Source organism: Nycticebus coucang, chromosome 18 (genome assembly GCF_027406575.1).
Source record: "Nycticebus coucang isolate mNycCou1 chromosome 18, mNycCou1.pri, whole genome shotgun sequence".
Taxonomy (NCBI): Eukaryota; Metazoa; Chordata; class Mammalia; order Primates; family Lorisidae; genus Nycticebus; species Nycticebus coucang.
The window spans coordinates 56,420,483-56,434,558 of NC_069797.1; the positions used below are offsets into that span (position 1 = coordinate 56,420,483).

The 14,076-nt window shown below is 36.8% G+C and overlaps 1 protein-coding gene across 2 annotated transcripts; it reads right to left on the minus strand.

The window, feature by feature from the left end:
- Positions 1-1,732: 1,732 nt before the first annotated feature.
- Positions 1,733-13,699, minus strand: KRT222 (keratin 222). 2 transcript variants are annotated; one of them, XM_053568318.1, is made up of 6 exons: positions 13,531-13,699; positions 6,160-6,288; positions 5,213-5,433; positions 2,841-2,917; positions 2,518-2,653; positions 1,733-2,099 (listed from the first exon to the last, which is right to left on the minus strand). In XM_053568318.1, exons 1-6 carry the CDS (start codon positions 13,624-13,626, stop codon positions 1,871-1,873), a joined length of 888 nt encoding a protein of 295 aa, XP_053424293.1. In that variant the 5' UTR covers positions 13,627-13,699; the 3' UTR covers positions 1,733-1,870. The 2 variants fall into 2 exon arrangements, with proteins under 2 accessions (XP_053424293.1, XP_053424294.1); XM_053568319.1 differs by having other exon boundaries at positions 13,449-13,673.
- Positions 13,700-14,076: the final 377 nt, after the last annotated feature.

Here is a 14,076-nt window from a genome sequence, read left to right on the forward strand (position 1 = left end):
AATAAGCAGTTACATTCATAATGCCTAGAACTAAGTTGTTAACACTGCAAAAGATTATGCTTGATATATTTCTTCATTATGATCACTGTTGCTTAATACAGTAACTTTAGTACAATAGCTTATATCATTGCACTTGTAAAGCTTTAGTAGAGTTAGTAGCATTTACCAATATTGAATGAAATATTTTTATGTATAGAAATTTTTGGGGGGGTCAGATGCTTATGCAAGAATAAGCACGTAACAGGCTGTTATACCCTTGACACAACAAAGGTCATCCCTTTTCACTAAATAGAATAAACCAGACTAAAAGGAATCTGAAGTAATTGAAAGAAATTAAAAAATTTATATCCCTGTGTTATGTTAAAGATTATTTAACATACTTTTCTCCTGGTTGAAACACACATTTTTCTGGTTGCTATATCATTACCTCTTAGAGAGAGAGAATAATTTTAAAGGCTGTACTAAAATGCTAACATAGCTGTAAGCTGTAGCCCTTAGATGATACTTTAGCTGGAAAAAAGTTTGGTTGAGTTGTACTCAACCATTATTTTCTGCTTAGAAAAGAATTTAATAGCCTATAAATTCTAATATCTTAAGACAGGTATTTATTATTTAAGGTCTTAAAATAAATATACCTGTATTAAACAAATTAGGTTGTTTAAAAAACTTTGCAACAATACTTCACTTATTCACAAATATATTTTCTATTCATATTTATTACAGTTTGAACTTTTAAAAACAAATCCTGCAAATATTCTTAGCTTAGATAACAATACTGTTATCTTAGTTCACATAAATGATTGCAAGAAATACTTAATATACTTCATATATCTTAGTAGCTTATCTAAGGCTCATAAAAAGTACTGTAATCACATTTAACTTTGCAGATGAAAAAGTTGGGATGATGAGATGTTGGGTAACTGTTCTAATAACTAGAGTGACTACTTTTCCAATTTGCTTTTCATGTTTTGTTTGTGCAGCTGGCTCTCTGAATTCTTTGCATGGGGAGGGGGAAACACAACCTTTAAAGTTCTTTGAGGGGAGTAAGTCTTCTGGAAATCAGACACCAATAACAAAAACCTTTCAGATGTATGTAGATTAACTTAATTTTATTTAATCATCAGATTAGTCTTGGAACGTGTCCTTTAGGTTGTTCATAATTGCTCCATGGAAAATAACTCAACTTATTTTTCTAAGTGTACAAATGATTGTCTCAAAAGAAGAAATCCTGGTTAAGTGCACAGTGAGTTCCCCTTTAAAAACTTGCTTATAATTACTTTCTTCTTTAAGGAGAACAAACTTTTTATATTTAATTAGTCATAGGATAATAGTGAATAACTCAGTGTGACTCTTTTTTTTTCTTTTTTTTGCAGTTTTTGGCCAGGGCTGGGTTTGAACCCACCACCTCCGGCATATGGGGCTGGGGCCCTACTCCGTTGAGCCACAGGCGCCGCCCCCTCAGTGTGACTCTTACCGCAGTACAATCATATCCAAGCAAACGATTTTTTCCTTGGAGTATTCAGCTGTTGGGTAAAACTATGAAGACTTGCCAAACCAGGTTAATGCATACAAGTCCCTGGTAAAATTTCCAGGGAAAAAGAAGACTGTTTGGAGAATAAATAAAATTGAAACTGTACTGAATTTCTTATTTTATTTTTAAGCTTTCCTTTCTCCAAAAAAATATACATCCATAACTGGATTCAGAGAAATTTTGTCTTTTTTTTTTTTTTTCTCTGAAGGGCACCACACACTGATCATAACATTTTTCATATGTACTCAATAACTTACATTTGGGACAGAGGGGGTCAGCACAGCCCACCTTGGTTCATCTTAATGTTATTTTCAAATCAGGTCAAATATTATCTTTGGATTAATTAGCTGCTGATGGAGGTTTGATGGAGGGGATACTGCATGATCTTCTCATGATCAACCTGACTTCTATATCTGGTAGGTTATCCTGCTTAGTCTGTAAACACCCTTCATCAGTGGCTGCTAAATGAAGATCAAATCGAAGAGAAACAGATTTTTTCCTTAATCGAGGGTTATCTTTAAAGAAGGACCCTTCCCATTCTTTAATAACTTCATCCACTTTCTCTGTCCTGCAATGATAAAATAAACCTTTTAATATGAAGAAGTATGACTATATTAGAAATATGTGATGTGTATTCTATATGAAGACAATCAAGAAATTTGTATAATTTATAGTTTATAGAATTTATAATATATACACATACACTTTAAAAATCACGTGAGTGTGATTTCTAAGGAATTCTATGGAATTTCTCTGTAGGAATTCTCATATTTTGCTTGTATTTTTTAGGGGAAAAATGGTGAATTAAGGATTGAATACTCTTCCATCTGTTTTTATGTGTATATTTGTGTCAGATTAAAAATCACAGCATATTAAAACTATGTTTGAAAACATTCAAAGAAGATTGATTACTGGGATTACTTAACTGAAGTGAATTTCTTTATATATGTTAATTATTATTTCTCAGCCAAAGTTACTTTACTTACTGAATAGTGCCACGAGCTTCAGTGCTCTCCTTCACAATATTTCCATTTAATATTGCCTGGTTGGTCACTGTTTCCACTTTTTCATTCTCATATTTTTGTGGGACTTTCGTTGAAAAAGATATTTCATTTATGATGGCTGTGAAAATGTTTATGATATATTAAATTACAATGTTGAAATACTATTCATAATAAAATTATCCATCAAACTTTTATTCAAATATCACTTGCTTTTTGCTACTTTAGAATGTTTAATTTCCTTATACGGTAATCCCTATAAATGACACTTCACTTTTCAAGTTAGTTTATTTATATCAGAAACTTACCTGATGGTAAAACAAAACCAACTCTACTTGTAGTAGGTTTTTGGTCTTTTTTCCCAGCTTGGATACAACCATAATATCTGAAATTGGAAATAATTATATTATGGAGCAAGATTGTATCAGCAAATAATTGAAACAAACGGGAGAATGGATAAGCTGTATTGTATACTCATATACAGTGAAAATTCTATGTAGCAGTGAAAAGAAAAGAAGGCTACACTGTATCTTTATGGATGAATCCCCTAAGCATAACATAACACAAAAAGTAAGTTATAGCTACTTTTATAAAAGTTAAAATACTATGCAAAATAATTTTATACTTTGTTTAGGGATATATACATACTACTCTGAAGGAATGTATGAGACTAATAAGTATCAAATTCTGAAGGGAGGTTAGGTGAAGGGAGGAGGATGAGCTTGGGGATTGTTTAGGTGACCAGGAACTTCAACAACATTGGAAACAGTTTATTCCTTTTTGCTTTTTGGAAACATTTTACTTCTTAAACAGGGGAAAGTGGGTACATACATACTTTCATTTCAAGAAAATTTTCTTATATATTTAACATAGCATAATAAACTTTTCTTTTTTGCTTTTTGAAAACATTTTATTTCTTAAACTGGGGAAAGTGTGTACATGAGTACTTTCATTTTATGAAAATTTTCTTGAAATTTTCTTGTATATCTTAACAGAGCATAATACATTTTTTAAAAGTTGTAGGAATATTATTGGCATTTTATCAGCATCTTGAATGAACATGAATTAAAATTTACAACCATTTATTTTATATATGTAAAGTTACACATATACATATATGCTATGTATGCATATATAACAATATATATAAAACATCTATACATACACAGAGGGTGCCAAAAAATTTATATACATTTTAAGGAAGGAAAAAACTATATTAAAATTGCAATACTCGATATATAACAATAACAAAAGATGAATACAAGTCACACTGAGCACCTCTTGTAATTGCAGAAGTGAAATGTGACTTGAGTGTTACATATTTAATATAGTTTTTTCTTTCACAAAACATATATACATCTTTTTGACACCCCGTGTGTGTGTGCGTGTGTGTGTATTTACGTAGCACTTACAATGAGCCAAGTATTGTTTTAAGCACTTTATGAACATTAACTCATTTTATTTATTTATTTTTTGAGACAAATTGTCACTATGTTGCCCTCGGTAGAGTGTCATGGTGTCACAGCTCACAGCAAGCTCAAACTCTTGAGCTTAAGCAATTCTCTTGCCTCAGCCTCCCAAGTAGCAGGGACTACAGGTGCCTGCCATAACCCTTGGTTATATTTTTGTTGCAGTTATCGTTGTTGATTTTAGCTGGTTTGGGCTGGGTTCAAACCTGCCAGCCTCGGTGTATGTGGCCAGCGCCCGCCCTACCCATAGAGCTACAGGTGCCTCCAACATTAACTCATGTAATCCTTCTAGCAATGCTATGAGGTGGGTAAGATTACCTACCATTCCCATCGTACAGATGAGAGAACTGGGACACAGAGAGGCTAAGTAAATCACCCAGAGCCACTGAGCTAGTAAGTGGTATCTTTTTAATCCAATTTATGTTATTCAAAGATTTAGTTAATATCAAGATTTATTATAGGCTACAGTTGTTACATCTAGTTTTGTACTCAGAATTCCAAAATAAGCAAGAATAAAAGTTTCTTTTTATGAGAACCTGAAGAATTGGAGGTTTTGTCAGGCTCAGAGCTATATGACCTCATACATGATTGTAGGTTATGATGTGTGCATTAGTAAGAATTCCTCTTTTGATAGCTTTTCTTTCTTTTTTTTTTTTTTTTGCAGTTTTTGGCCGGGGCTGGGTTTGAACCCACCACCTCCAGCATATGGGGCCAGTGCCCTACTCCTTTGAGCCATAGGCGCCGCCCAGGACATCTTGAAGTCTTATCATGACTCAGAACAATATTGCTTTCCATATTTTGGTGTTTGATGTGTGTGGGCGAACCCTGGTGAGGGAGGGTGTGGCGATAACTTGTGAATTTTTCAAACTTTCTTTGTGAGTGGCCCATAGAAGGCACAGGCTAATCCTAAAAGAGATGAATGGCAAGGGAGGTGAAAAAGTGAAGAGAGGTCATATTTACAGCGATTCAGAATTACTGAATTAGATTGCGTTCTAGCAGACTTTGGCAATTTGGGTCCTCGTGTTGGAGCATAGGAATAGTTCTTCCGCATATCCTTTGCAGCCCATACTCATCCTATTTTATTGTGTGAGTTCATGGGACACCATGGGGGTGATGGTTTCTTTAGATTTAATTTCTCTGACTACATACACAGTGACATAAGTCATTTTGTATTTCTGGCCCCTTGTCATTAACTGTATGGAATTAGGTACCTGATTTCTTCCTTTTCTAAGAGGCGGCGGTAAGTTGCTATTTCTTGTTCCAGCCGCATCTTGGTGTTGAGAAGCATCTCATGCTCTTGAAGCTGCTTTTCAATGCCGCTCCTCACTTCCTGCAGCTCCTTTTCCAGTCCTTCGATCACTGCCTCCAAATCCTGCAGCTGCGTCTGGTAGTGCTGCTCACTGGCATGGAGGGAGTTTTCAAGGCCCCTTTCCTGTTTCATACAGATCTTCATCAATCAATCCATAACACAGATTGTGTCTCTGAAACCTGATCTGCGATGTCTTCATTCTCTACATTCTTTCTTTTAAAAGGTTGCAATCATTCTATCTTACTTACACAAAATGTATTTCCAGACAACCTTGTGTGCAACCCCATTTTTAAAAAAATTATACTTTATATACATCACTAGAGAGAGCTTACTATATTTCATAGAAATCCTGTGATAATTCCTATGCCCAGCCAAATCCCCTGCAGTGTGGTTAACTTATTATCACTCTGAGTTATTTTACTTTTAAAATAATAAAAACATGGTATGTTGAATATCAAAGCCAGAGAGGATTGGTTGTAAAAGGCATCTTAGGAAAGGGCTTAAATATTTTTTCATTAGACGTCTCAATGGCATGAATAAAAGAGTCCACATTGTGAAGACTTTGGATAGTAACTGATACTCTATCCTCCCATTTCCACGTAGACAGCCCTTGGATGACAAGCATTACTTCATTTTTATAGGTACGAACTAAACTTCAAGTGAGTTGATAACAGCCACGGCTGTGCTGGAGGGAGGTAGATATGTAATTGAACTAGAATCAGGGATAGAATCCAGTGGCCTTGCTTTACAGTTTCTCACTGCAAAGTAATAGACAATACTCCCTTCCCTCTCGTAATTGGGTAACATCTTGGGGCTCAATGGGACAGTCACCGCTGAGATCATTCTTACCACAGCATGGAGAGATTCAATTTCCACTTGCAGGTGGTGCCACTGGCGCCGGGCTTCCTTGAGTTCTGCTTGAGCCGCCTTTAAAGCCTCTTCATCTTTGTCCATTTTTTTGCTTATGTCTTCTTCTAGCTACAAGAAAGACAACAACAACCATAACAAAAACAAAGAGCATTTTTGAACATAAGATGTTTAAAGCATTTATAGAAACATTATATAGGAATCAAATTATTTTTTCTTTAAATTGTTAGAACACAAGCGTACCCAGTTACTAATCAAGTATGTGGCAAGTCAGTGGCATTCTCAGCCCCAGTTTTCTCTGACATAAAATTGATTTCAAAAATCCCTTCCAACTATGATACCCTATGATATACAGAAAAGTATAACTATTTTAATGAAAAGAAACAGTTTTCAGGACCTAAATTTGTGACCTCTGATTCTTAACTTTCCAGTATTTATAGATCATTAAAGATGATTGAAAATTGGCTGCTATTTTCCCTCACATTTTCTTGTAGGCTGCTTTATAGAAACAGATAAACAGCTACACAACCAAGATTGATTTTGTCTATTACTAGGCTAAAGTTGTTTCATCTATTAATTATTTATAACTTAATTATCATAGGTGTTAAGGTTCAAAAAAAAACTTCTGTATTAAGAAAATCCAGTGTTGTTTTAGCTTTTTCAAATGGTATTCTTGGAAGGCATGTTAATTTGGGGTGTCTGTGGTAATAACAAAAATGGTATCTTTCAAGATTGTTTCTAAATGCCCTCATATTGAAAAGCAAAGGGAGTATTTATGTTGGAATTAAAAGAAAGTATCTGTCCACAGAATTTTCAACATTTGGTTCCAACAACAGTAGGAGTAAGATATAGAACCGATTGTAGTATTTTGAAACAAAAATTAAATTTTCTGTGTTCTTATAAAAATATAATTTAAAATTTAAAAATTTAATTTGGGAGGCACCTGTGGCTCAAACGAGTAGGGCGCCGGTCCTATATACTGGAGGTGGCGGGTTTAAACCTGACCCTGGCTAAAAAAAAAAAATAAAAAAAAAATAGTAAAAATAAGTAAAAATAAAAATTTAATTTGTACAACAGATTTTTTTCAAAGGAAACATCAGAGTAAATGAAGGTCTATGAATAAAGTTTAGGAGAAGATATTAAGGAACAGAATTTGTATGTTACTTTCGGTTTGTTGATCATGCATTCTTAGCGTTAACTTGGCAAATTCAAACAGCAAGCAAAACATACCAGCAGATCTACAGAGGAGTAGGTAAAACATTTTGGCACTATGAAAACATAAAAATGCTGGTATCTACTGGTCTTGTAGATTCCAGGTATGGAACTGGAGTCTAAGTTCATATAGTAGCTAAATTCCCAAGATAATTTCCAATGAACCACATATCCCAAAATTCAAGTCCTAGTGTGGTCCCCTTCCACCGAATCTGAGCTGATCAGTGTCTTTCTTTAACCAGTAGAATGTGGCAGAAGTGATGTGCCAGTTCTAGGCCTAAGCCCTAAACAGCCCTGATGCTTTTACGCTTTTGGGAGCCCTGGGACAAATGTAAGAAGTCTGATATCCTAGTGGAGAGATCATGTAGAAAGGCTGGATGGAGGGAGAACCTGAGGCTACCTGGAGTGAGAGAAAGAGGCCCAGTTGTTCCCAGTGAGCCATCCTCCCAGCAATGGAAGGTGTGGGACATCTGAGTGAGCCACCTTGGATATTCCAGCCCAGTCATGCCCCAGGATGATTGCAGTCCCAACTAACGTTATGTGGGAATCTCTCCCAGGGAGCCTAGTCACTGGCAGAATCGTGAGAGAGAATACAAAAGTCATTTTAATCCACCAAGGTTTTGGTGGTTTGTTGTACAGCAATTTGTAATCGAAACGGCTTATGTTTCTTTATTTTGTAGTATTTAAATAATCAGTCTTTGAGTTTAAATATTCAACTTTCTGAAATAGTCGGAAAAAAATCTTCTTAGGTAGTTATATGTTAAAAAACACTTTAAACAAAACTGTAGACTTGCTTTTTCATTTGAATGTACTCATTTCAGCACTGTGACTTGTAAACTAAACTTATATTTCTCCTGTTGCCAAAGTTTCATGTAGCTTACAATTTTCAGAAATTGTTGTCTATTAATTTTCTCCTTATCTTTGTAAAAGGTGAATGGACTATTCCAATACTCAAATGTCTGAGTGACTTTGCTTAATCTAGGATATTGGCTAATTTTCACGAAGGTGGAAAATATTGCCCCATGTAAAATTTATGTTACTGGAAATGAGTTGCTAATGGAACAAAGGTCTGTGGTTTCCTAGTAATAGTTTTTCTCTTTTGGTGATCTTCCAAAATAAACTTTTCCTGTGTTGGGTACTTAAAATAGAACTTGAACACAGATATGATAGATAAACTCAAAAAAAATCTCAAAATTTCTGAATCTTTTTTCTAAAATATTTGTTTGCAAATTTGTTTAAACACTTGAGATCTTAATAAATTGCTGGAAATGATTGCCAGTTTAAATTGATACAAAATTAGGATTTAGATCGGCACCGGGACCTCTGGAAGAGCTGCGCCAGGACCCGCGATTGGCACCCAGAAGAGCTACGCTGCACCTGCGATCGGTTCCCTCCTGGACCTGTGTAGGAGCTGCCCCACGACCCGTGATCAGCAGCCCCCGGACCTCCGGAAGAGCTGTGCCGCGGGTCCCTTCCGGACCTCCAGAAGAACTGCCCCGAACTCGAGCAGCACCCGCCCAGACCTCAATAAGAGCTGTGCCGGGACCCGCTACCCCTCCCCACGGGCCTCCCCACGGGCTGACCAGGAACTCTGGGAGCCACACAACCCCGTGTCCTCCCTCCTGTACCCTCCCTGCCTCCACACCGCCCGCTTGTCTGGCCAGGGACTCTGGTAGCCTCTGCGCAGAGCCCTTCTCCTGGCCAGAGACTGCTGGAGCCTTGGGTCCTCTAAGCCAAAGTCACTGGGCGCCAGGCACTCCCAGAACCGTGTGCACCACCCCCCGCCCTTTTGCTGGATCTGGGGGTGTCACACTCAGGAGCTGCTCCCACAACCAGAACTCCCTGGCTGGGGCAGCCCCAGAAGAGCTACACATGGTCACTCCCTACAAAGATCCAGCAACAATAGAGTGATCCCTCCTCTCCTCCCCTTGTGGTCTAATCTCGGAGAGACCCCATCCCAACTCTGAGGAAGGCCAGAGGCAATGGTGAAAAACAATCATGAGACAAAATCAAGGGAAAAACTCTGGCAATATGAATAATCAGAGTAGATCAACTCCCTTAAGGAACAATGGGGCAGACACAGCACAAGATCCCATGCACAAATAACTGAGATGTCAGAAATCGAATTCAGAATCTGGATAGCAAATAAGATTGAATTAGAATTCAAAGCAGTAACCCAAAAGATGTCTCAAGAATTCAACGAATTCAAAGACCAAATGACCAAAGATTTTTACACAGTGAGACATGCAGTTGCAGCCCTCAAAGATCTGAGAAACACAGTAGAATCCCTCAATAACAGAATGGAGCAAGCAGAAGAAAGGATTTCTGACATTCAAGACGTTCCCAAAGTCTCAAAGAGGAAGAGAAATGGAGGGCAAAAACAGATCACTCTCTCAGAGAGCTCTGGGATAATTTGAAGAAAACCAATATTGGTCTTGGGATCCCCGAAAGCGATGAACTGGCTTCATAAGGCACAAAGTCTCTTCTCTATGAGATTACACAACCAATACTTGGAAGTACGCCACCTACGAAGACTTAGCCAGAACGAAGTAGAAATGTTGAACAGGCCTATATCAAGTTCTGAAATAGTATCAACTATACAAAATCTCCCTAAAAAGAAAAGCCCAGGACCAGATGGCTTTACGTCAGAATTCTACCAAACCTTTAAAGAAGAACTAGTACCTATACTACTAAACCTCTTCCAAAATATAGAAAAAGAAGGAATATTACCCAACACATTCTACGAAGCAAACATCACCTTGATCCCTAAACCAGGGAAAGACCCAACAAGAAAAGAAAACTGTAGACCAGTATCACTAATGAAAATTGATGCAAAAATACTCAATAAGATCCTAACAAACAGAATCCAACAACACATCAAAAAAATTATATACCATGACCAAGTGGGATTTATCCCAGGGTCTCAAGGCTGGTTCAATATACGTAAATCTATAAATGTAATTCAGCACATAAACAAACTCAAAAATAAAGACCATATGATTCTCTTAATTGATGCAGAAAAAGCTTTTGATAATACCCAGCATCCCTTCATGATCACAACACTTAAGAAAATTGGTATAGAAGAGACATTTCTTAAACTAACAGAGGCAATCTACAGCAAACCCACAGCCAATATCATAGTGAATGGAGTTAAATTGAAATCATTTCCCCTTAGATCAGGAACCAGGCAGGGTTGCCCATTGTCTCCATTGCTCTTTAACATCGTAATGGAAGTTTAAGCCATTGCAGTTAGGAAAGAAAAGGCGATCAAGGGTATCCACATAGGGTCAGAAGAGATCAAACTTTCACTCTTCGCAGATGACATGATCGTATATCTGGAAAACACTAAGGATTCCAGTACAAAACTTTTAGAAGTGATCAAGGAATACAGCAATGTCTCAGGCTACAAAATCAACACCCATAAATCTGTAGCCTTTATATATACCAACAATAGCCAAGCTGAAAAAACAGTCAAGGACTCTATTCCTTTCACAGTAGTGCCAAAGAAGATGAAATATTTGGGAGTTTATCTAACAAAGGACGTGAAAGATCTCTATAAAGAGAACTATGAAACTTTAAGAAAAGAAGTAGCTGCGGATGTTAACAAATGGAAAAACATACCATGCTCATGGCTGGGAAGAATCAACATTGTTAAAATGTCTATACTACCCAAAGCAATATATAATTTTAATGCAATTCCTATCAAAGCTCCATTGTCATATTTTAAAGATCTTGAAAAAATAATACTTCGTTTTATAGGGAATCAGAAAAAACCTCAAATAGCCAAAACATTACTCAGAAATAAAAACACAGCAGGAGGAATCACACTACCAGACCTGAGACTGTACTATAAATCGATAGTGATCAAAACAGCATGGTATTGGCACAAAAACAGAGAAGTAGATGTCTGAACCAGAATAGAGAACCAACAGATGAATCCAGCTACTTACCGTTATTTGATCTTTGACAAGCCAATTAAAAACATTCAGTGGGGAAAAGCTTCCCTATTTAACAAATGGTGCTGGGTGAACTGGCTGGCGATCTGCAAAAGACTAAAACTGGACCCACACCTTTCACCATTAACTAAGATAGACTCTCACTGGATAAAAGATTTAAACTTAAGACATGAAATTATAAAAATACTTGAAGAAAGTGCAGGGAAAACTCTTGAAGGAATCGGCCTGGATGAATATTTTATGAGGAGGACTCCCCAGGCAATTGAAGTAGTATCAAAAATATATTACTGGGACCTGATCAAACTAAAAAGCTTCTGCATAGCCAAGAACATGGTAAGTAAAGCAAGCAGACAGCCCTCAGAATGGGAGAAAATATTTGCAGGTTATACCTCCGATAAAGGTTTAATAACCAGAATCCACAGAGAACTCAAATGTATTAGCAAGAAAAGAACATGTGATCCCATCTCAGGGTGGGCAAAGGACTTGAAGAGAAACTTCTCTAAAGAAGACAGATGCACGATCTACAGATACATGAAAAAAAGCTCATCATCCTTAATCATCAGAGAAATGCAAATCAAAACTACTTTGAGATATCACCTAACTCCGGTAAGAGTAGCCCACATAACAAAATCCCAAAACCAGAGATGTTGGCATGGATGTGGAGAAAAAGGCACACTTTTATACTGCTGGTGGGAATGCACACTAATACATTCCTTTTGGAAGGATGTCTGGAGAATACTTAGAGACCTAAAAATAGACCTGCCATTCAATCCATAATTCCTCTGGGTATATACTAGGTATATACCCAGAAGACCAAAAAATCACAATATAACAAAGACATCTGTATCAGAATGTTTATTGCAGCCCAATTCATAATTGCTAAGTCATGGAAGAAGCCCAAGTGCCCATCGACTCACGAATGGACTAGCAAATTGTGGTACATGTATACCATGGAATATTATGCAGCCTTAAATAAAGATGGAGACTTTACCTCTTTCATGTTTACATCGATAGAGCTGGAACATATTCTTCTTAGCAAAGTATCTCAAGAATGGAAGAAAAAGTATCCAATGTACTCAGCCCTACTATGAAGCTAATTTGTAGCTTTTATATGAAGGCTATAACCCAACTATAGCACAAGACTATGGGGAAAGGGCCAAGAGAGGGGAAAGGAGGGGGGAGGTTAGGGTGGAGGGAGGGTAATGGGTGGGGCCACACCCACAGTGCATCTTAGAATGGGTACAGGCGAAACCTTCTAAATGCAGAATATAAATGTCCACATACAATAACTAAGAAAATGCCATGAAGGCTATGTTGAACAGTTTGATGAGAATATTTCAGATTTTATATGAAACCAGCACATGTACCCCTTGATTACACAAATGTACACAGCTACGATTTAACAATAAAAAAATAAATTAATTAAAAAAATAAAAAAATAAATGTAAAAAAAAACCAAAATTAGGATTTAGCCTTTATCTAAGTTGCCTCTCTTTCTCTTTTTTTATACTCAAATATTTCAAGCTTTGAATTAGAAATAAACCTTTCTCATCTTATAGTGCAAAAGTAAAAATCCATAATCTAAATGGAGAATCATTACCAATTTGGGGATTTTGATTGTCATAATTTATATTCATTGTTTCTGAATGCAATGTTCACGTAGTCAGATAATTTCTATTTATAACAATCTGACATAAAATTGAACTCATTAAAACAATGATGGAACCCTTTTAGAAATGCTTTACTTAGTTTTATTTTCAGAAAGTGTTCACAATAATAAGTCTTACTCGAAAGCTTTTCCTTTTAAAGCTGTTATTTAGATTAACTCTATAAATAACTCCATAACATCTTTGAAGGGTATTTGAAATGCTTCCTTTTGTCTAGCAGAGGTTAGAGTGCACCATTTCCTTGTATGTTGACCTCATGTTTTATTAATGATAGGAACTTCATAATTCACATAAAAATTAAATGCATCAATCAACATTGATTTAATGGCAATTTAACAATATAATCACAGTATTTCCCCCCTGTCGTCCCAGTTACATTGCAGTAGAACCTGAATTCCTTCCCCAAATATGCTGCATTGAAAAGGAAATACTGTACCTCAGAGAGGCCGGGACAGGAATTGGGTAGACATGGATTGACTCCTTATTCTGGAAGGTGCCTGCCTGTATGAAATCATTACCTGGATCCTCGTTGAGAGCACCGTCTCTATCTGATTTCTGGTGAGGAGCTTTTCATAGTTAGCCCTGATCTCATTGAGTAGCTGGGACAGTTCCATTCTTTTCCCATCCTCCACCTTGGCTAACTGAACCTTATCGATGGGAGAGTCGCTGCGGCAGAGGCTGCTCTGTCTGCGCGGAGAGCAGTGAGCCCCGCGGAGCCTTAAAGATGCAGAGCTCCTTTTTCAGAGGCCAAGGAAATTCCTGTCTTTCTAATCAATTATGCAAATATATGGTAAACCCTTCACTACTGTTGTGGTCGGTCTACTAGAAATGTCATACTCTCCAGGAAGGAAAGGAAAATAAAAACATTCCTCATGGTAAAAATGAGCACTATGGGGGAGAAAGAGTTCATTTATATGGAAAGGAAATGGGGCATCATATAAAGAATATTATATTTGGTGTTCTTAAGACATTGTAGGGAAATAAATCTGGTTCCCACACATGATAGCAAAAGTTTTCTTCTACAGTTTTTCCGTACTGTTTGGAATCTTTAAACAGAAGTTCCG

Coding starts and splice junctions, on each gene's coding strand:
- KRT222 (XM_053568318.1), bottom strand. CDS start 13,626: ATGGAACTGTCCCAGCTACTCAATGAGATCAGGGCTAACTATGAAAAG. Junction 2,654..2,840: donor TGGTTTTGTTTTACCATCAG/GTAAGTTTCTGA, acceptor ACATTTTCACAG/CCATCATAAATGAAATATCT. Junction 2,100..2,517: donor GAAGCTCGTGGCACTATTCA/GTAAGTAAAGTA, acceptor TTATCATTGCAG/GACAGAGAAAGTGGATGAAG.